At 41.3% G+C, this 24,417-nt stretch overlaps 1 protein-coding gene across 1 annotated transcript in view; it reads right to left on the bottom strand.

Moving 5' to 3' along the window:
• LOC311247331 (enhancer of mRNA-decapping protein 3-like) overlaps window positions 1–24,417 on the bottom strand; it is a 112,217-nt gene that overhangs the window by 6,680 nt on the left and 81,120 nt on the right. The window contains exon 5 of the mRNA XM_084337694.1: window positions 7,126–7,279. Within this exon, the coding sequence (XP_084193820.1) occupies window positions 7,126–7,279 (154 nt within the window). The remainder of the gene's footprint in view (window positions 1–7,125; window positions 7,280–24,417) is intronic.

Here is a 24,417-nt window from a genome sequence, read left to right as displayed (position 1 = left end):
CACCCACCGGCTTTCCCACCCTCTAACACTGCCAATTGTGTTAGTATGACGGCCGGCCAAGCCGGTAGCAACGCCAAGAGCTGGGCTCGATACCAGCATATCCTGTGTTAGTGGCGAGCGCCTTGCCCACTGCGCCACTCAGCCGCCTACCTGTTTCGTTATTTCTTTTAGTCGCTATTGCCATTCATAATCCATCGAGGCACCTTGTGCATGCTGTCCTGAATGTGTCTGAGACCGCAAACGGCCAATACCGCCACCTAACACCTTGCGGCCGCTATTGCACTCCATTTGAAACGATGTGGTTTGTTTTCTTGGCCGAGCTGCGGCGTGGGGGCGGGGTCTGAACACTCCGGCAAGACAAGTGGTCACCACAGTTCCCTCGACAAGGGTCCCCGCCCGCCAGATCATCTGCAATGCTGGATAACATTGGACAAACGATTGCGATGAAAATTTGGAATGGCGATCAGATAATTGGATTATTCTTTTTGCAGTTACATCAGATACAAGGTAAGGACTATATGTTACCAATCTTGTGTTGATCCAATGATTTTTTCGCCGCGATTGCAGCGTGCGTCTGTAATGTACTGTGTAGCGTATGCCGTTGGTGGCGCTCAAAGCATAGAACCCCCCCCCCACACACACACCCTTTCGTGGATGCACGAGGACACATAATACCGATAATCTAGCGTTGATTTCAGATCGATTCAATAATCAAGCGAGAAATGGCACAATAAATAGTGAAATGCAGATAAGGGCTGTTTTGGCTGCGTTCCCTGGGATTACACAGAATCGCTCTGGAACTATGCTCGTATTCACCACGGTATAAAACAGAAATGTATTGATGAAAAAAGTATCTGTTTTTTGCATGTTGACAGGAAGAAACTCACTGACAATCGACGGCGTTATTAGATCCATAGCTATAATATTTAATATAGGTTTAGCACTGCAAAACACCGGCATTTATCTCATTGAACAGAGCACTGGCACTCACAGCCCACAGCGCCCCCTGCTGAACAGCACTTGATGTGTTAAAAAGAAAGAACGCACTGGTGAGCTCAGCAACACGAACAAATTTGGAAGACTACTGAAAACAACTGTGGTGCATGACCAGGGCTGTACAGTGAGAGAGATATATTGCACGTGCTACAGCGGTCTGTGCGATGAATGGATTTACTTCAGTAGCACTGGTGCGATAGGCATTCGGTTCATATCGATACTCTTATTTTGAAAATCCTGTCGCGGGTCTCATTTCCGCCTAAGCGCAGCTCCAGCTATAATAACTATGGCAGCTAGCAACGCTCAGTTCATATCGATACTCTTAATTTGAAAATCCGTGGTGTCGTGACTCATATCCGCTCCACAGCACACAACAGTACTCGTCTCAGTAGCGTCTGGAACGCGGACATTGCAACATAGCTAGGCTAGTGTGCTTATTCCGCGACCCAAAACAAATCCCTGCTGTTTTATTCCGCAACGGGTCAAATGCATATAACATGCTTTGCAATCCTCGCCATTCCTTTATGACCACGTCGTGTTTAAGACCGGAATTAACGTCCCGTTAGCATAAGCTAACAACAAGCTAAAACCCTGTTCAGAGCGACAGAACAGCAGAGTGGGGACTGGGAAGGAGGGGGGGGGGGGCATTCTCCCTTCTGTGTGTGTGCGTTTGAAAAGATATGATGAAGTCAGACGAGTATATTATATTGATAGTAAATGTACTGAGGGTGGACAGATGTTGATATTTAAACATAAAAAATACAATACATAATAAATGTATGCATGATCATCATGCAACATAAAACAATTGCAGGAACGGTTTGGGAGAGGAAGGGGTTTTAGGTTGCGTGTTCCAAAAAAAATTTACTTAAAGTTTAAAGCTCAATATATCAAAACGTGGCACTTTATAGTGAACAGGAGGCAGTGTTAATTTTGGCAGCTATTTTCATTTTAGTTTTAGTCATGTGTCAAGTGCTCCTTTTTCGTTTATCATATTTAGTCATCTTCATATATTTTTCGTTTAGTCAGTTTTAGTCAACTAAATGTCTGAGCATTTTAGTCTTAGTCAGTTTTTGTCTCAATTTTGTCTTTTTTGTTTTAGTCTAGATTTAGTCGATGAAAACGGATGACATTTTTGTCTATTTTTAGTTAATGGAAAAAAACGTGTCAAAAGTCAGAAATAGTCAACATGGAACATTTTCTGATTTAAATTGCGTATTTATTTTTTAACCTAGGGGAATCTGAGTCGGCGGCACAAGTGATACACAGGAAGTATATGTTGGTGTAGACATGGTCCAATGTATTGTTGCTCCTACAGTATATGTTGGTGTAGACATGGTCCAATGTATTGTTGCTCTTACAGTATATGTTGGTGTAGACATGGTCCAATGTATTGTTGCACCTACAGTATATGTTGATGTAGACATGGTCCAATGTATGCATCTAAGAGAGCATTACGGATGTGGTGACGTTGTTTCTGACCAGAGAGACGACACTGAACTCTGTCTGTCTTCTGTTTGCTGTGTCTTTCCTTTCTCTCTGCCATGATTGTCTGTCCTCTCTCTGCTGTGTCTGTCCTCTCTGTCATGTCTGTCCTCTCTCTCTCTGCTGTGTCTGGCAGCGGTTTATTCTATAACAGGATACTGTAAACTAAGTAAACAGAACACACAGTAGTACTAGTAGTAGTACACACTGATTGCAATATGCTTGCATAAAAACATTATATAAAATCACATTCTGAAGTCAGTGTTAAAGTGCCACATGGAAGAGGTCTGGTTAGTGGTTTGAGTTAGAGGTGGTCTAGGTCTGGTTAGGGTAACTTAGGGGTAGTTAAGCATTCATTATAATTTATTATTATTATTTAGATGGATGTAAAGGGCTAGACCAACTCTTAACCCATATCCGGACCTAGACCACCTCTAAGTCACAACCCTAACTTAGGGGTTAAAGTTAGAGGTGGTCTAAGTCTGGTTAGGGGTTAGAGTTAGAGGTGGTCTAGGTCTGGTTATACTGATCCGATACCAGTGCATACATAAAAAAATAAAATTATATTATATAAATTATACAACTTTTTTTCTTTTCTTTTTTACAGCTACTGTTTTATATATACTGTTTTTTAGTAATAACTAGAAAGTAATGGTATTTATTCAACAACAGGTGGTTGTATTAGTATTAGTATCATTAAATGACAACTATGCTCAACTATGCTTCACCCACGGAAAGGTTGTTGGCACATTGGTTCCACACGGACATTATACGTTGTTGCGCACTTCCCATCCAGTCGGCTCCGGTTCAGTTAGCTCCTAGCAGAGGCACTGTTGTGATTTTTAATGCAAAATAAAACATTCAACATTCTCTTTTGAGACTCCGCCTCAGACTCTTATCATTTGGCACTAAAAGCTAAACATTGTCACCGGTATGGCTGTCTGCATTGTGTCATTAATTGTGTGCAGTTAGCCACATTAGCGTGAGCTAGCTTAGCCACTAGCTAACGCGATCTAGATGGAAATACAAACAATGTAACGTTACTGGTGACAAAGTTATTTACCTTGGAATACTCCTTTGCCAACTTGCTGTACTTTGCTTGCAGGTCTGCAGCTGGATTATGAATAGTCCCAATTTTAGCCAAGGTAACGTTAAGCTAAAACTAGCTTTTCAAATAGCTCCAGCTAATGCTAATAACAGAGCTCCCCGTCACACTGCTCTACTCGGGACAATGGCATTAAGAAAAGTTATAATTAGTTTGTCCCGTCTTGTTTTAGTCAACAATATTAAGAGAAATTTCATCCTGGTTTTTATAAATTACATTTGTGTCGTCAGTTGTGGTCAACTATATTTAATAAACTATTTAGTCTCGTTAGCGTCACATGGTATTCAATAACGTGACGTCACGTCTCGTTGTCGTCATGAAAAAACCTTCGTTGACGAACATCTTTAGTCATCAATTTAGACAACAAAATTAACACTGACAGGAGGTCTATTTGTATTAAAAACAATAAATAGTTTTTCATTTAAATGTCTGGAAGAGCTACATTTTTTTTCCCCAAATTATATTTGTTACCTTTTGAGTTGATCTAAATGTTACCGATTGTGTTAAATGGGCTTATGATATAATCTCATATCGATTGCAGGCACCTGCATTGTATCGTATCGTGGCAGATATTGGCAAATATCGTATCATTGTCCAAATAATCGAAATCGTATCGTAATGAAACTGGTGATTCCCACCCCTAGTAGAGTCCATACACCCAACACCAAATCCCATAATTCCTTACACGTAACGTGTCTGGCTGTGTGACGTCAACTTGTCAGCATGGAAATGACAGCCAAACATGGCACTGCAACTAAATAACACAAATACAATAGGCACATTTGTGACTGTTACAAATATAACACGTTTTATACTTGTGCTACAAGATTTTGGCCTGTGCTACAAAACTATCAACCTCTGTAGCACCAGTGCTATGTGCAAAAAAAGTTAACGTACAGCCCTGATGACGGAATAATTCTTTCCCTGGTGAAGAAAAACCCCTTCAGAACAGTTTGCCAGATCAAGAACACTCTCCAGGAGGTAGACGTATCTGTGTGAAAGTCAACAATCAAGAGAAGACTTCACCAGACTTCAAACATAGACTTCACCACAATATGTAAACTATTGGTGTGTCTCAAAAACAGGAAGACCATATAACAGTTTGCCAAAAAAACATCTAAATAGCCTGTACAGTTCTAGAACATCCTATGGACAGATGAGACAAAGTCATCTTGTACCAGAATGATGGGAAGTGAAGAGTATAGAAAAGGAAAGGAAATGCTCATGATCAAAAGCATACCACCTCATCAGTGAAGTCTGGTGGTGGTAGTGTTATGGCGTGGGCATGTATGTCTGCCAATGGAACTGGTTCCCTTGTATTTATTGATGATGCGACTGCTGACAAAAGCAGCAGGATGAATTCTGAAGTGTTTCAGGCAAGAATATCTGCTCATATTCAGCCAAATGCTTCAGAGAGCTCATTGGACGGCGCTTCACAGTGCAGATGGACAATGACCCGAAGCATACTGCGAAAGCAATCAAAGAGTTTTTTAAGGTAAAGAAGTGTAATGTTATGCAAGTCAATCACCTGAATCCAATTGAGCATGCATTTCACTTGCTGAAGACAAAACTGAAGGGAAAATACCCCAAGAACAAGCAGGAACTGAAAACCCAGCGTCCGGTGATGCCTATGGGTTCCAGACTTCAGGCTGTCATCGACTGCAAATGATTTGCAACCAAGAATTAAAAGTGACCATTTTATGTATGGATTGTTAGTCTGTCCAATTACTTTGTCCATTAAAAAGGGTGGTGCACATGTAAAAACGGTTGCAATTCCTACACTGTTCACCTGATTTGGATGTAAATACACTCAAATTATAGAAACGTTCGGTTCATATCGATACTCTTATTTTGAAAATCCCGTGGTGTCGTATCCGCTCGGCTCCACAGCACACAGCAGTACTCGTCACAGTAGTAGCAGTAGCGTCTGGAACACCCACATTGCAACATAGCATTTTCGCGACCCAAAACATCCCTGCCGTTTTATTCCGCAACGGGTCAAATGCATCTAACATGCTTTATGACCATGTCGTGTTAAAGTGCGAAATTAACGTTATGTTAGCATATGCTAACAACAAGCTAACCTTGATCAGAGCCATAGAGAGAACAGCAGAGTGGGGACTGGGAAGGAGGGGGGGGGGGGGCAGGCATTCTCCCTTCTGTGTGTGTGCGTTTGAAAAGATCAGATGAAGTCAGACGAGTATATTATATTGATAGTAAATGTAGTGAGGGTGGACAGATAATGTTGATATTTAAACATAAAAAATACTATACATAATAAATGTATTCATGATCATCATGCAACATAAAACAATTGCAGGAACGGTTTGGGAGAGGAAGGGGTTTTAGGTTGCGTGTTGTGCGTTCCAAAAAAATGTACTGTACTTGAAGTTTAAAGCTCAATATATCAAAACGTGGCACTTTATAGTGAACAGTAGGTCTATTTGTATTAAAAACAATAGATTGTTTTTCATTTAAATGTCTGGAAGAGCTAAATAATTTTTTTTCAAATTATATTTTCGTTACCTTTTTTGAGTTGATCTAAATGTTACTGATTGTGTTAAATGGGCTTATGATATCGTCTCATATCGATTGCAGGCACCTGCATCGTATCTTATCATGGCAGATATCGGCAAATATCGTATCGTTGTCCAAAGAATCGATATCGTATCGTGATGAAACTTGTGATTCCCACCCCTAGTAGAGTCCATACACCCAACACCAAATCCCATAATTCCTTACACGTAACGTGTCTGGCTGTGTGACGTCAACTTGTCAGCATTAAAATGACAGCCAAACATGGCACTGCAACTAAATAGGGCTGACCCCTATTAGTCGATTAGTCGACTAATCGGTCGAAAGGAGCCGGTCGGCTGCCAACCCCTTAGTCGAATACAAAAAAAAAAATATATATATATATATATATATATATATAATTTTTTTTTTTTTTTTTTATCATTCTTTCCAAAAGAAAAGAGGCCTAGAAGCGTGGCTAACGCTAATGGCACGCATACCAGAGGCTAACTGCCTACGAAAACAGGCACAGAGGCACTGAAAGAGGATTTCACCCATCTAATGAACACACTAGACTAGACAATATCAAGATGTATCCATCAGTGGACCAATTGCATGCTTTTGCAGAGGACAAGAAGCCTTCAGTGGACTCCTTCAGACATTAAGCACCCCCCACAGCCCAAATGGAATGATAAACAAAATATATATATTATATATATATATTTTTTTTTAGTCGACTAGTAGTCGACTAACGGCAAATTTTGGCCAATCATAGTAGACTATCCAAATCCTTAGTCGGGGACAGCCCTATAAATAACACAAATACAATAGGCACATTTGTGACTGTTACAAATATAACACGTTTTATACTTGTGCTACAATATTTTGGCCTGTGCTACAAAACGATCAACCTCTGTAGCACCAGTGCTATGTGCAAAAAAAGTTAACCTACAGCCCTGGTATATACTGTATATATATAGAGAGATAGAGGTACAGATATATATACATATTAGGCTCTGACTCACCGGTTGGGGCCCCCCAGCAGTGTGAGGGTCATCTGACTGGCACACACCCCGGTCATCTCCAGCCTGCGCTCCAGGGACAGGCCATGGCGCTCAGCCGCCATCAGCAGACGCTTGTGTAGCTCGTAAGACACGCTGGGAACAACCAGGCCTGAGTCTATATACACAGAAAAGAAGAGAATTTTTTTTTTTAAGAATCTGAGCCGATTTATTTGTCGATTGAATACATTTGTGTTGTGTGTCTGGTGCCACTGAGCACACAAAACCCAAGGTTGCCACCGTGAAAGAGGCAATTTCCACTACATTGCGTTTTTACTACATTGTAAAGCGCTTTGAGTATCTAGAAAATAACTATGAAAATTAGGGATGTCCGATATTATCGGCCTACCGATATTATAGGCCGATATTGGCATTAAAATGTGATATCTGAAAATATCGGTATCGGTTTTCAAAAAAAATATATATATATATACGGTATATATATATATATATATTTTTTTTTTTTACATTTCTATAACCTTTATTTACCCAGGCAAGCAAGTAAGAACAAATTCTGATTTTATTTATTGTCAAAAGTATGCATAATGTTGTGTTAATTCCACAACGAGATATGTAATGTTAATTACCTGAAATTATTCCGTTTTTTGGGGGGGGGGGAACCCTGCATATATCGGTATCGGTTGATATCGGTATCGGAAATTAAGAGTTGGACAATATCGGTATAGGTAAAAAAGACAATAGCGAGCATCCCTAATGAAAATGCAATGATCATTCATTAATTCATATTGCCCTGCCCAGGGCCGTTTCTTGCCATATGCGGACTATGCGGTTGCATAGGGCCCCCGAAACCACTAATTATTATTTTATATATATATATATAAGTTTATTTTATTTTTTATTGTAATTCTCGTGCGTTGAGTGAAAGCACCTATATGCTCATGAAAAAGAAAAATTGTATAATATATACTGTATATAAGTTATATATATCCTGTAGGGATGTAACAAATCGCCAGCTTAAAATATTTAACTGATAGGCTACTGCTTATGACCGCAAGTGGGTGTTTCTCAACATTTAAAATAAACATTTTAAGGAAAATGCAGTATCTGTCTAATATATGCGCATTTGGGAGATATTATAATGCAGATTCGGTAAATCCTTTAAGTTTCAAGAGTTTCTTGATGTAGGGAAGCCACAGTGTTTCCCATTTATTATAATTTTCTGTCATTGCTGGGGTCAACTTGAGATGTTTGATTTTAATTTGTGAGAAAAAAAAGATAAAAGTTTTTCACGGATCTAGCCTCTGTACCAGATTGATGCATTTAACCTCTTAAGCCCTAAATGGAAGATTGCTCCACTTCTACAAGGCAATTTGCATGTTATTAAACAGTATTATAAGAAACAGTACCATAGCTAATAATTATCCAAACTATTTAATTGATGATGACAAAGATAATTATAATATAGAAGATGTGGCCAACAGCTTTAATAAATTATTTGTAAGCGTTGGACTCAATCTTACAAAAAAAATCCTGATCCTGGGACAGCTGGTAAAAAATGGAGGGATTGTTGGAGAGAAATCCCATTTCAATGTTTTTAAAAGCAGTGTATGAAAAAGAAATTTTGGACATTGTAAATAAATGTAAGAACAAAAGGTCCACTGATTGTGATGACATTGATATGACATTAGTAAAAAGGGTCATTGCTGGGATTTCAAAACCATTGACATACATCTGCAATTTAGCATTTCAAACTGGTTCATTTCCAGATGAAATGAAAATAGCTAGTCATACCACTGTATAAAACTGGGAGCAAACACCAATTCACAAACTATAGACCCGTCTCGTTACTCCCACAATTCTCCAAAATACTCAAAACACTTTTTAACAACAGGTTAGAAGATGCTTTCTTAGATAAGCATCAACTACTCTCTGATAGCCAATATTGGTTCAGAGCAAACAGATCAATGTCACTGGCAATAATAGAAACAATATAGGAAATCACAAATGCCATAGACAAAACAATATGCAATTGGAGTATTTATTGATCTAAAAAAAGCATGCGACACAATCAACCATGATATATTAATTAACAAATTGGAAAAGTATGGCATCAGGGGAGTAGTACTAGACTGGATCAAAAGTCTAAATAAAAAAAAATCTAAATAAGAGACAACAGTATGTGAAACTGGGTGATTGCTCTTCAATGTTTTTGGACATTGCTTGTGGTGTCCCCCAGGGGTCAGTGTTGGGGCCACGATTATTTATACTGTATATCAACGACATATGTAAAGTGTCCAAGTTACTGAAATTAGTTGCGTTTGCTGATGACAAATATTTTCTGTTCTGGGGATAATTTTAATAAACTGCAGGAGGACATTACGCAGGAAATGTTTAAACTTAAAGGTGACATGCATTATAAATGTCATTTTTCAGTCTCTAGCATTGTATTATAGTAATAGGAGTTAGTATCAATGTGTTTTAGTGTCTAAATACCATATTGGCGGATTGCTCTGATTCAGCTCAGATCATTTCCTGCTCCAGTAAATTAGGCCATCCTGATTTGAAGGCCTGCGTGACGTTACGCAGGGTAGCAGACAGTGATGTGATTGGCTCTGTGGTTGTAGCTAATGCCCGCCCACATTCTACCTAGACTGATCTCTCTCTCTCTCTCTCTCTCTCTCTCTCTCTCTCTAGGTGCTTATGGGCGGAGCCATAACAGCCTAAAAACCTTACAGATGTCTTCAATAGACTCACAGGAATTGTGTAAAGTTGCTCAAATAGTGCTAGGAATAGCAACACATGTCCCATTTAAAATATGGTTTGATTTCAACAAATTGTCATTAAATTTATCCAAGACCAAAATAATGCTGTTTGGCTATTGTAGGAAAGATATATGTATACGGATAGAAATAGATGGGGTGGAAATTGAAAGTGTCTCTGAAATAAAATTGCTTGGTGTCACGATTGACGAAAAAATGTATTGGAAATCACATAAACATATTTAAACTAAATTGGCAAGGAGAATTTCAGTAATAAACAAAGCAAAGCAGGTCCTGGATCACAAATCACTTCACATTCTCTACTGTTCACTAGTTGCACCATATTTAACTTACTGCATTTAAGTCTGGGGAAATAATTATAAATGCTCATTACACTCATTAACCATCCTACAGAAAAGAGCTGTGCACATCATTCACAAGGTTGGATATCTGGAACATACTCATTCACTCTTCTTCCAGTCAAAATGATTAAAATTTACTGATAATAAACTCCCAGGAAATATTCAAAGATTGTTCATCGTGCAAGATGGGGGTTACAATTTAAGGGGAACATTTAATTTCAAAAGATACAGTTTTCGAACGACCATGAAGAGTCTTTGTATTTCAATTTTCAAAATTATGGAACGGTCTGATTGTGGAGTTAAAGCAATGTCAAAACATAAAACAGTTTAAAATAAAATACAGTCAAATGGTTTTCCAGAGGTACAGATGAAGAAGGGGTTTGCTAACTGGCAGTATGTATGTGTAATGTATATATAAATGTATATATGTAGGTATATAGTTGTATATATGTATAAAAATGGCTAGAGGAACTATACAGGGTAACATAGTTTTGGCAAGAAGAAGTGAGTCTTTAGTCGACGGCGAAAGATTGGATGTGTTTCGGCTGTCCTAACTGGGGTGGGTAGTTCATTGCACCATTGTGGGGCAAGGACTGAGAATAGGCGACTTCTCTTTGATGACCCTCCCGGAGCTTGGATAGGAGTAGGTCTGAGGCGGCCAGAAGATGCAGAGCGTAGGGGTCTTGAGGGTGTGTAGTTAGAGACCATTGACCGGAGGTAGGCGGGAGCGGTTCCCTTTGCCGCACGGTATGCTAGGTCGAGGGCCTTGAAGCGGATTCGTGCAGCAATGGGGAGCCAGTGCAGGTCCCTAAGAAGTGGGGTGACATGGGCCGACTTCGGTAGGTTTGAGATCAGGCGGGCCGCTGCGTTCTGAATGAGTTGAAGAGGCTTAGTGGCAGTGGCCGGGAGGCCAGCGAGCAGTGCGTTGCAGTAGTCGAGGCGGGAGATGACTGTTGATTGGACGAGGAGTTGGGTGGCTTCTTTTGTCAGGAAGGGGCGGATCCTTCTGACGTTGCTAAGTTAACTTTTTCAATATAAGTCTAGTAATGTATAGGCAGCTACGTGGCGTAGTGGGCAAGGCGCTCGCCACGAAATGCTGGAGACACTGGGCTCGTCAGTTCGAGCCCAGCGCTCCACATTTGCTTTCAGTTTAGCTGGTCGTCCACAGTAATACACATTGGCGTATTAGGGGGTGGGAAACTGATGGGTGGGGATCGGGCGTTGTGGACAGCAACTCCTACAGGTCGGTTGGTGCGCCTGCGCAGTAGAATCGGGAAGTGTCGGGGGCAGCGTGAGCCTCCCACGCGTTACTCCTCGCCACTGAGAGATCGAGCTGCGCAGGTGAAAAGATGCGACTGCTGTTACCTCAAGTACCGGAGGGGACTTGTGCTATGTATGACTTAGTCCACATTGCAGCCGGCTTGTGGGAGGCAAGAAACAGCGTCCGTGACAGGGGAGGGTTGAATTGGATGATACGAAATTGGGATGGGGGAAAAATATAGAAAATGGGAGAAAAAGTGGATAAAAAAAAAAGTCTAGTAATGTATGAATTAGTAAATATAATATAGTACAGGGGTGGCCGAGCCGCATGCGGCTCTTTGCCAGTCAATGTGCGGCTCTTCCATCCATAAAAAAAATAAAAATAAAAAATTATACTTTTTTTTTGTATCTTTTTTTTCTCTCTTTTTTTTTTATGTCACTCATTCCATAAGGACGTAGAATAAACATTTACAATTCTTTTTAAATGGTCCATTTGCATGTTCTTGGTATCTGAATCTAAGGACATATGGATCAGTGTCAGAAATAGTGTGTCTGTTACTAGGCTTGAGTAAATTGTAATGAACCAAAGGAGAATATCAATTCTATTTAAAAAAATATTATCTTTGACTGTGAATAACACCATGCTAAAATTGACCAGACCTGAAAAATCTAAGCAAATGAATAAAGGGAAGATGATTAAACAGAAGGTTTTGTAGATACAGTACTGAATTCTGCCATCTTTTTTATAATGTACATTTCTCCAACATTTTTCATCGTATTGCAACGCCGTTTTTTGCAAAACGTTCACAGAAAGGTAGAGAAACTAACTGCGTTATGTTTTATGGCAATAACGTTCAGGTTTGTGGGAGATAATCCCAAAAAATAAGAAATAAAAAAGTAAATCCAGAAGTCAGATGATTGACAGGGGCTGGTGTGAGCTGGGTAGGGTAGTTTTTCGAAATTCGAAAGCCCTGAGTCTCTTCCTTCAAAAGACTACACTCACTTTTGGCTGTGCCACTTCCTCCTGTCAATATGCGCCGGTTGCGTGTAGCTTATTCCCAGCGGAAGAGTGCGTCGCGTTTCTCTGATTGGCCATGACGCCAATGTGACCGCGGCAGCGCGAGAGAGCGGCAGTGCGGAAATAGGCTGCATCCTCCACGTCAAGAATGACAGACAGGCATTCTCTGTGACAAACCCTAACCAACTCCGAAATAATGCCTAACCTTAACCCTCCCTAACCTTAACTTAACCCTAACCTTAACCAACTCCGAAATAATGCCTAACCTTAACTTAACCCTAACCAACTCCGAAAGAATGCCTAACCTTAACCCTCCCTAACCTTAACTTAACCCTAACCTTAACCAACTCCGAAATAATGCCTAACCTTAACCCTAACCTTAACCAACTCCGAAAGAATGCCTAAACTTAACCAGCGGAAGAATGCACGTTTATAGCGTAAAAAATAAAAAAAATTAAAATTGAAGTGATTCGAACTTGTGACCAACCGCACCGCAGGCTCCACAGCACGGCGGCATACCAGTTGAGCTAAGCGTTGAATGAAAAACATCGGGGATTACGGCTACATAATGCCGCAAGCTCTGCTGCTCCGCTGATGGCTCTGCGGCTGCCGCGCTGCCGCGGGGCCTGTCGCAGCCAATCAGGGAAAACGCGGAAGCACTCGGCAACACTCTTCCGCTGGGAATAAAGAATAGGCACGCCGGTTTCCGACTCAATGCCCTGAGATTTCTATAATCTTATATTTCACTAATAACAGTTAAAATAATTTGTAAACAAACATAATGCTGAAAATATACACTTTTACTGTATATCTCAAGCTTAAGAGGTAACCCTGTGAGGCCCAAATTAAAAAGTCATTAGCAACTTCAGAGGGTGGGACATATAAACACATTTACTATCAAATAGCATTGTGAGGCTGAACAACAGGACCAATTGACTGCTTAAATTTTTTTTTTAATGGCTAAAAGTGATTTTGTAATTTTGCAACCGTGGGTCTCACAGGGTACTTTTAAACCTGTGAGGCCCAAATAAAAAAGACATTAGCAACTTCAGAGGCCAGAGGGTGAGACCTATAAACACATGAAGGGTGCCGTGACTGAAAAAAAAGGTTGAGAAACTCTGGTTTTTGTGACTCTTAGTCTCTGACTGGTTGGCCACCCCTGATATAGTATGTTCTGATGAGTAAATAGGGGTGGGATTTAATAAGTATGCTTCTTCCCACTCCTTTTCAAATATGTAAATGACCAAAAAAATATATATATTGAGTTTGACTTTGTTTGTTCTTTGCCACTGAAAGGTTTAGTGCCTTGCTCAAGGGCACTTCAGCGGTTGGTGTTAACACATTCGGGGCCATTGGGATTAGACTATGAGGCCAATGTTTGGCTAAAGTTTTCACTGTGCGTGAGGTTGTTTGTAGAGCTTAATCTATATTTTATATTATTGCTATGTGTCCATTGTCATTGTCAATTGACAGTATAAACCTTCCCTTAAATATGCCATAAAGAAATAATTTTTCATCAATACGTTCCCGTTTTATAGCGTCGTGAATATGAACTATATACGGGAATGGTCTGGGGTAATTCCTGCAAAGCTAGTTATAGGGCGCTAAGCTAATAACATTAAATCGATTGGCGTTTCGGCCCTACACAAGCTAGAGTTAAAAACCAAAATGCATTTGATCTGTATCATGTTCCACCATGAATGCATGAAAGGGGGGGGGGGGGGGGGGGGGGCGGGGGAAGTCGTTTCTGATGATTGATTACCAATAACGGCATTCGTTATTGCAACATCATACGCTGACCGGGTGGATGGCTATGAGAACAAGGCCCGATCAGGCTGAAATTGATGTCAAATCGCTCTTACATGTGGCCGGTTGGATTCCAAAAAGAATTTCCCAGTTATTTGATCGCCATCTAGTAGATCGATGTGTCCAATTGGCTTATGCTATATTCCTTTACTGCATACTGAATTCAGCGTCGCAAAAAGTATTCCAGGCGATCTGGTGAAGCCATAGCTTTTGGCTAACAGAAAAGCTAACCCGGAGCGAAAAAAAGTTTACACCCGGTCTGCAACAGGGGAAACTGCATTCGAGACAGTGCCAATACCAGGATCTGGCCGGTACTGCACTTTCGGAGTCCCAATATGCATTTTCCAGCCAAAATACAGCTCTGTGACATTGAGTAGGATATTAAAATGGAATAAAAGCCAAACAGAGTTTACGGTTGGCCGCCATTGTGTTAAGGGTATGGGAGAGAGTTATTCATTCAAGTCCCCAGCCCAGATTTTTTCCTGCCGGTCGGGGGATCGAACCGGCGACCTTCTGGTCACAAACTAGGCTTGGGCGGTATCCTTTTTTTCACACAGTTATACCTTTATCACATAATACCCCGGTGCACGGTATTTGACGGTATGACTTTCATTTTCATCAGCGGGGGGGGGGGCAACCCGTATTACCAAGTAAACAAATCATCGTCAGCTCTCAGATTGGTAGTCAGAAGCCTGCACCGTTAGCGTTACTGCGTTAGCATCTAGCCTTGGCAGACTATTTGATTCGTTAATGGCTCGAAATTGCATGAGTTTTGGTCATATGCTCCCGAAATGCTCCCGTTGTTTGGCTACTTCTATGTGCAGTGAAAACTACTTGAATGCTTTATAACCTAGTCATTGATTTAGTTCAGGGTAATCTAAGATTAGCCGCAGAGCTAACGCTAGCTAATCAAGCTCAGTAGCTCACAGAGAGAGATAAACAGCTGACAGCGGATAGTACAGGACGATACAAATACAATAAAAAGGCGGGTGGGGGCTGTTGTGTAAACCTTGTACTCTTTAGTTCACATATAATAAGAGACTGATTATTTGCTTGCTCCACCAGTGCACCACTCAACAACACACACCAACTCTCGTCACAACGCTTTACGGTATTTTCACAGCACTGTCGCAACATTACCGTAAAACGTGAACACCGTTGTGCCCCACTCGCTCCACTAGACTGGTCTCGCCCTCTGCTGGCGCGTGTGTGCACTACACTCAAAACTCCGTTTCACTGTAATAGAAGCTGAAGCGCATCTGTGATTTTGAAGGTGACGGACGGTATTGATTTTCAATACCGTCGGTATTTCTAAATACCCCGGTATATCGTAATACCGTCATACCGCCCAAGCCTATCACAAACCCGCTTCTCTTAACCTTTAGGCCATCGCTGCCCCTAGAGTTTGACTTTGTTTGTTCTTTGTTATTACATTTTTTTATATACATTTATTATTTGAACGGCTTAAAACCTGTTCCACCCCAGGTGAAAATCTGCATAAAATGTATACCTAGGTAAATGGAATATTGCTCCACTTCTACAAGGGCTATTTGCATATTCTTGGTATCTAGGTATATCTATGGACCTCAGTGAATGTATTCTCAGTGTCAGAAATATTGTGTCTATTACTAGGCTTGCTTAAATTGTGATGAAACAAAGGAAAATATTAATTATGATTTTTCTTTTCATCTTTGACAGTGAATAACACCATGATAATAATGACCATACTTAAACTACCACTGACCTCATGCAATACCCTCTTGAGATCATGTGTACAAAAGATCTAAGGAAATTAATAAAGGGAAGATGATAAAACTGAAGGTTCTGTATATACAGTACTGAATTCTCCCATCCGGACCAATGCAATTTGAAATATTATTATAGAATATAGAATATATGCTTATACATTACCTTATTATAGCCAATTCGCACATTTATATATATATACATATAGTATCTTTCAAATGGCCGAGTTCAATTAGGATATAGTATCACCAGGCTTGCATAATAACAGATACTGATATTTACTGTAATCGACTGTACTTTTTATTTCCCCCACAGTGTAACCATTTTGAAACTAATTTCAGATCTAATTCTTCCTACATGGTAACAATAGTGAGGAGAAACTGACTGCGTTTCAATATTTGTCAAAAACGTTATCTTTTGTGGCTTATTATCGCGAATCATAACAATTATTGATACGATTCATTCAGAACGCTGAACTTTGAACCACCATAGTATGTGACAGGAAATGTAGATCGGAGAAATTTCAACGCTGGCAGATAGCTATGAATCTCCTCTACAAAATGGCCACAAAAGAACTACAATTCCCATGGTTCAACATTTCCATTTCCGGTTCCGGGTCAGATAGGCGATTGCATATCGAAAACTTAAAACGATATAAGTACACTTTTAACCTATTGCTAAACTATTGCCAACCTAACGTTTTACATTCTAAATGCATTTGTGACATAGTAGTGATGTTAATACTTGAAAACGGTTGATTTTAAAATCACAAATTATTTTCATCATTCATAAAAATATGCATATATGACCATAATGTCAAAAGGGGTCGGTACCGACCCCGTCGAGTGGAACAGGTTAAAGGATAACTCCACTATTTTGGGAAATTAGCTTATTTAACATCTTCCCTGGAGTTAGACAAGAAGATGCATAAATTTTTTGTCTCTGTGCGTGCATTTTAGCTTTGGGAATAGATGCTCCGTTAGCATAGCTTAGCTTCATCACTGGAAGTGAGGCAGGACAGTAGCCTTACAGTGCCTTACAGTGTATTGCAAGGTCTGACATTGACCAAACTTGATATGCATGACCTTGGTGGGCTCTAGGTCAACTCCTGAAAAGGGGGTCAATGTCAGACCTTGCAATCAAAAGTTAGGGGCGCACTGAAATTATGGCAAGGGTTATTAGCCCCCTAACTTTTGATTGCAAAGTCTGACATTGACCCCCTTTTCAGGAGTTGACCTAGAGCCCACCAAGGTCATGCATATCAAATTTGGTCAATGTCAGACCTTGCAATACACTGTAAGGCACTGTAAGGCTACTGTCCTGCCTCACTTCCAGTGATGAAGCTAAGCTATGCTAACGGAGCATCTATTCCCAAAGCTAAAATGCACGCACAGAGACAAAAAAGGTATGCATCTTCTTGTCTAACTCCAGGGAAGATGTTAAATAAGCTAGTTTCCCAAAATAGTGGAGTTATCCTTTAAGGCTATATCTATGGATTGGGCCAAATGTCCCCCTTCTAATGACAGAGTTAAATCTGTATTTATTACCACCAAGCGGCCCTGACAACCCGTGAATGAAATCTACTTTAAGTACAGTTACTTTTTTATAATGTAAATTCTCCGCCATTTTTCATCAGATTGCAATGCTGTTTTTTGCTAGACGTTCACAGAAAGGTAGAGAAACGAACTGCGTTCGAATTTATGGAAATAACGTTCAGGTTTGTTCCACCCGTGAGATATGATCCCGAAAATAAGGAGGAAAAAATAACTGAAAAATAAGTCAGATGATTGACAGGGGCTGGCGTGAGATTGGGAAGTGTAGTTCTTTTTCCGACTCGATGCCCCGAGATTTCTATACTCTCATATTTCACTAATAACACTTACAATTATTGGTAAACAAACGCAGTGCTGAAAATATACACGTTGACTGATGTTTTGACAGGGTTAGGGTCTTTACTCTTGGCTACATTTGATGAAAAAAAACGCAACATTAATTCATACATTCTGTAGAGATGGATTTATGGCGTGATGTCATTCTCGTACCGGTACCCCCACCATAGTTTCACAAAATAGGGGCCCCCAAACAACATTTTGCATAGGGCCCCCAAAAAGCTAGAAACGGCCCTGGCCCTACCTCTCCTAGTAGTCTATGTACATCTTTGAGAGATGGACAGAGAGAAAAGGTAGATGAAGGGATAAGGACGATAAGAAGCAAACAGGAAGTTCACTAGTGCTTTATAGATGCTCAGTAGAGTGTGCAACATTATACTCAGGGGTGTTTTGGGTGTACAGCTATTAGCCATTAGTGTGTATCAACTCAAAACAAAAAGGGGGAAGAAATATATTGTTATTGTTCTAAGCCATACATGTATAATATGATCCATCACTTTTCCAGGCCTGGAAGACACAAAGTTCCAATCCCATGAATCTTCCAGGTTTTCCATGACAGCATGTATGTAACAAATAATCATTGAGCAATTATTTTAAGAACAGGTGAAATTATTTGCCCAATATGTTTAGCTAACCTAAAGGCAAAAAGTAATGAGTAGCTCACATGAATGTTTATTTTCAAATAAATGTATCCCATCATGAGTGATATTGAGCCAGAAAGGTTGAGGATATGATATGTTCATGGTAAAAGACTACCGGTACTTCCGTTTCCCCTAAAATGCTATAAATAAAAAAAAGAAAGTAGTAAATAAATAAATAAAAAGGTTTTGAACGGTTTTATAAGTTCCAGAAGTTTGCTCACAGAAAAAGGTCATGCTTTCTATAATCCAGCAAATCCAGCGAGGCACTTGTAATATATCTTCATCAAAGCGCACCTCGAGAAAAAGTACTGAGGAGAAGAGGCAGTAAAAAACAGTTGAGTCCGACTTCGCGGACGAGGACAAACACAGGCCTCTGCACGCACGCACAGCCTCTCTGGAGACAGTAGTTTATGTATACGCATCACACGTCCTCACGCAAAGAACCCCCCCTCAGCCCCCCGTTCCCTTGGGAAAAGCTTCCCATCACGGAAGATTCTCTCTTTCCTCTCTCGTTTTGTCACCGTTGTCCGAGACAACAAAGGAATGATTGGCAGCCTCTACAAAACATGGCAAACACCACAGGCAGAGCCGTAGTGAGACACCTATTCCCTACAGGCCCTAGAGTTCACACACTCCCAATCATCCCCCCTGGCCACCCCCCACACACAGCTCATCCTGGCTGGGTGCTGGGCTGGGCCTGCCCCCCCACATAGCCTACCACCTCAGTCAAAACACAGGTTTGCGTGACAGACAAAAAAAAAAGGGGGGGGGGGTGGCGATGACACCTGTGCCAGTATCCCTGTGGCTAGAGGTGAGGGAGTGGGATGACTAAACATGGGGGAAGCAGAGCAGTGAGTTGGCGGACTCAGGGCTTGAAACCAAGGGCATCCTGACACCCCGGGGACAATGAAAACTATGTCTGGGGACGGTACAAAGCATATTTAGGGATCATCCTGGGACAATAGATGAAAAAATTTGTAATTCAAAAAGTAATCTACTTAATCAGAGGTAGCACTAGCCTATACCAACATAGAGGTAGCCTAACACTAGCATATACCAACACAGAGGTAGCCTAACACTAGCCTATATCAACACAGAGGTAGCCTAACACTAGCCTACACCATCTTGTGCGGTGCCATTCCCAAACCAGGAGGTGATATTGCCAGTCAGTATGCTCTCTATTGTGCATGAGTAGAAGTTCTTAAGGATCTTCTGACTGACTTGGAACTTCCTTAGGCGTCTGAGGAAGTAGAGGCGTTGCCGTGCCTTCTTCACAACACTGTCAATGTGTGTGGTCCATGTCAAGTCCTCGGATATGTGGACTCCGCCGAGGTACTTAAAACTGTTCACTCTCTCAACCGGTGCCCCGTCGATGCTGAGGGGGATGTAGTCCCTGACCCCCGACCTCCTAAAGTCCACAATCATCTCCTTTGTTTTGCTGACGTTCAGGGAGAGGCTGTTCTCTTGACACCATCCCGCTAGAACCTTGACCTCCTCCAGGTAGGCCCTCTCGTCGTTTGCAGAGATCAGGCCCACCACTACTGTGTCCGAGTGTGTCGTCAGCAAATTTGATGATTGTGTTGAACACTAGCCTACACCAACACAGAGGTAGCCTAACACTAGCCTATACCAACACAGAGGTAGCCTAACACTAGCCTATACCAACAAAGAGGTAGCCTAACACTAGCCTATACCAACACAGAGGTAGCCTAACACTAGCATATACCAACACAGAGGTAGCCTAACACTAGCCTATATCAACACAGAGGTAGCCTAACACTAGCCTATACCAACACAGAGGTAGCCTAACACTAGCATATACCAACACAGAGGTAGCCTAACACTAGCATATACCAACACAGAGGTAGCCTAACACTAGCCTATATCAACACAGAGGTAGCCTAACACTAGCCTATACCAACACAGAGGTAGCCTAACACTAGCCTATACCAACACAGAGGTAGCCTAACACTAGCCTATACCAACACAGAGGTAGCCTAACACTAGCCTATACCATCACAGAGGTAGCCTAACACTAGCCTATACCAACACAGAGGTAGCCTAACACTAGCCTATACCAACACAGAGGTAGCACTAGCCTATACCAACACAGAGGTAGCCTAACACTAGCCTATACCAACACAGAGGTAGCCTAACACTAGCCTATACCAACACAGAGGTAGCCTAACTAGCCTATACCAACACAGAGGTAGCCTAACACTAGCCTATACCAACACAGAGGTAGCCTAACACTAGCCTATACCAACACAGAGGTAGCCTAACACTAGCCTATACCAACACAGAGGTAGCCTAACACTAGCCTATACCAACACAGAGGTAGCCTAACACTAGCATATACCAACACAGAGGTAGCCTAACACTAGCCTATATCAACACAGAGGTAGCCTAACACTAGCCTATACCAACACAGAGGTAGCCTAACACTAGCCTATACCAACACAGAGGTAGCCTAACACTAGCCTATACCAACACAGAGGTAGCCTAACTAGCCTATACCAACACAGAGGTAGCCTAACACTAGCCTATACCAACACAGAGGTAGCCTAACACTAGCCTATACCAACACAGAGGTAGCCTAACACTAGCCTATACCAACACAGAGGTAGCCTAACACTAGCCTATACCATCACAGAGGTAGCCTAACAAGTTCAAGTTTCTTTATTAGTTGTCATACAGAAGTACAGAATACTTTTATACAAAATGCTTCTTTCTGTTTCGCTCCAGAGACTGTGCTAGATAAAAATAGATAATAAAATAAGTATAGCAAGTATAAAATAGAAGTCAAGTACGTAGACAAAAATGTTCAGTACATATATACAATGCTCTATGTAGAGTAGAAGTAACTGAGTTACCATACAATATACTATACAGTGCAAAGCAGAAGTGGGATGAGGTACAATTTAGGTACAATATAATTTACAGTAAGGTGTAATGAGCAGTGATGCCACAGATTACTTGTAAAAGTAATCCGATTACTGATTACTGATTACTCCTTTAAAAAGTAATCCAAGTTACTTTACTGATTACTTGATTATCAGAGTAACTTAGTTACTTTGAAAGTAACTAGGTTACGAAGTCGTCGTCGTTCCCCCAACAGTTTTTTTTAAACGCTTTATTGAAAGTGCATAAATTGTTTTTAACTTGTTTCTCTGCACATAACGTAAATTGTTAAACTAGTGCTTCAGCTTCTGTACCATCAAGTATGGTAAAGCAACAGTCTATGATGCTCACAGCATTAGAGCAGCCAGCCAGTGGTTTTACAAAACCAGTGTATCCATTCACATCTAACAAATGCAGGCTGAACTATTCAATTATATCAACTGTAACTATTAAATTGTTTTTATAAATGTCTCTCTATAAACATACAAGCAGTCTCTCTTTAACATGTAAATTAACTGTAAATCTGGCAAATAAGAGCTTTTCTCTCTCTCTCTCTCTCTCTCTCTCTCTCTCTCTCTCTCTCTCTCACCTCTCTCTCACCTCTCTCTCTCTCTCTCACCCCTCTCTCTCTCTCTCTCTCTCTCTCTCACCCCTCTCTCTCTCTCTCTCTCTCTCTCTCACCCCATGCCTCTTTCTCTCCAACCCCACCCAGACAGCCTACATCTCTAATATAATAATAATAATAATTATTATTATTATTATTATTATTATAATATAATCCCTTCTCTCCCTCTCTGTGTGTATGTGTGTGTGTGTGTGCGCGTGTGTGCGTGTGCGTGTGCTTGTGCTTGTGTGTGTGTGTGTGTGTGTGTGTGTGTGTGTGTGTGTGTGTCTCTCTCCCCTCTCTCTGTCACTCGTGTTCTCCCACCTGGAGAACTGTGGGAGAGCATTAGAGCAGCCAGCCAGTGGTTTTACAAAACCAGTGTATCCATTCACATCTAACAAATGCAGGCTGAACTATTCAATTATATCAACTGTAACTATTAAATTGTTTTTATAAATGTCTCTCTAGTCTTCTTGCGGTTTCACTTCGTTTAGACAAGCGTTTTGGGGTGGAATTCTCAGACGAATGCAACGGAGCCCTGCTGTCAGACGATTGGCGCATATGTCACATGACGTGCTGTGAAGACCCGCCCTACTCTGCCTCTGATTCGCAGACTGTGGATGGGGAATGTGATTGGGCCAAAGCAGAGTCACTCACAGACAGAGAGTCCAGTCACGCCGCGAGGACACATTCTTGTGTAACCCTTTCACTGCCACACCACGTCACTCCCAAATAAGAAAAACAGCTCAAAAATGTATTTTTGACTGTCGAAAACGAAATAAAATACTGCATTCCGCCTGCATTATGAATTTATGATGAGATAGTAACGAAATAGTAATGCACAGCCACTTGGACAAGTAACTGCAATCAGATTACTGGCTTTTAAAGATTAACGCGTTAGATTACTATTTTCGGGGGAAAGTAATCAGATTACAATAACGCGTTACTTAGTAACGCGTTACCGGCATCACTGGTAATGAGGTATGGGTTGTAGTTCAAATTCTTTACAGATAAATATAAAGTGTGCTTAGGTGTACTAAAGTGGTTAAAGTGGGTGCTGCAGTGAGTTGTATGTTTAAAGTGAGTGCGTGTGGATGTGTGTGCTGTGAGTGCATTTGATGGTTGTTACATAGTGTTATTGTTCGTTGAGCATCGTGATGGCATGGGGATAGAAGCTTCTTCGGAGTCTTTCTGTGCTTGCCATGAGACCGCTGTATCGCTTGCCTGACCGCAGCAGTTCAAAGAGGCAGTTGTTTGGGTGGCTCGAGTCTTTGATAATTCTCTTAGCCTTGCCAATGCACCGCTTGTTGTAAATGCCCTGGAGAGTGGGAAGCCCCCCTCCAATTGTGCGTTCGGCTGAGCGGGCCACTCTCACTCTGCTACGGTCTTGTGCTGTGCCATTCCCAAACCAGGAGGTGATATTGCCAGTCAGTATGCTCTCTATTGTGCATGAGTAGAAGTTCTTAAGGATCTTCTGACTGACTTGGAACTTCCTTAGGCGTCTGAGGAAGTAGAGGCGTTGCCGTGCCTTCTTCACAACACTGTCAATGTGTGTGGTCCATGTCAAGTCCTCGGCTATGTGGACTCCGCCGAGGTACTTAAAACTGTTCACTCTCTCAACCGGTGCCCCGTCGATGCTGAGGGGGATGTAGTCCCTGACCCCCGACCTCCTAAAGTCCACAATCATCTCCTTTGTTTTGCTGACGTTCAGGGAGAGGCTGTTCTCTTGACACCATCCCGCTAGAACCTTGACCTCCTCCAGGTAGGCCGTCTCGTCGTTTGCAGAGATCAGGCCCACCACTACTGTGTCGTAGGGCTGGGCGATATGACCAAAAACGTTATCGCGATAAAATTATAAAATTATTTTCATATAATTCGATATCGATAATTATCGTCGATATAATGTCCGTCAAGTTTAATTAACTTCTTATGCTGCTGCGAATGTCTCAAGTCGAGTTGATGTCGTCATCAGTCTGCGCACATTAGCCGACAAGCGGAGTATCTCATGACAATAAATATGACACTAAAATACTCTCTTCCGCCACAATATATTGAAACGGCGTCCACTGTATATCCCACACTACCATAAACGTGGCCTCAGAATTCAAAACACACACATACTCGGCACGTAAATATATAAAACAACGTCGTGCAAGCTAATTAGCCTAGCAAGCCTTGTTGTTGAGTGAGTCCTACCTCCTTCCGGGTCTCGGCCATCTCCTTCACTGATTGGTTGTTAGCTGTTGTGCGTAAGTACGTCATCACGTAACGCTGGTTGTTGTTAGTGAGTGTGCTGAGCCGAGGCTGAA

The sequence above is a fragment of the Notolepis coatsorum genome (genome assembly GCF_963971535.1).
Source record: "Notolepis coatsorum genome assembly, chromosome: 20".
In the NCBI taxonomy this organism is placed as follows: Eukaryota; Metazoa; Chordata; class Actinopteri; order Aulopiformes; family Paralepididae; genus Notolepis; species Notolepis coatsorum.
The sequence above is the reverse complement of the archived record's forward strand: the minus strand, read 5'-3'. Positions and strand labels throughout refer to the sequence as shown.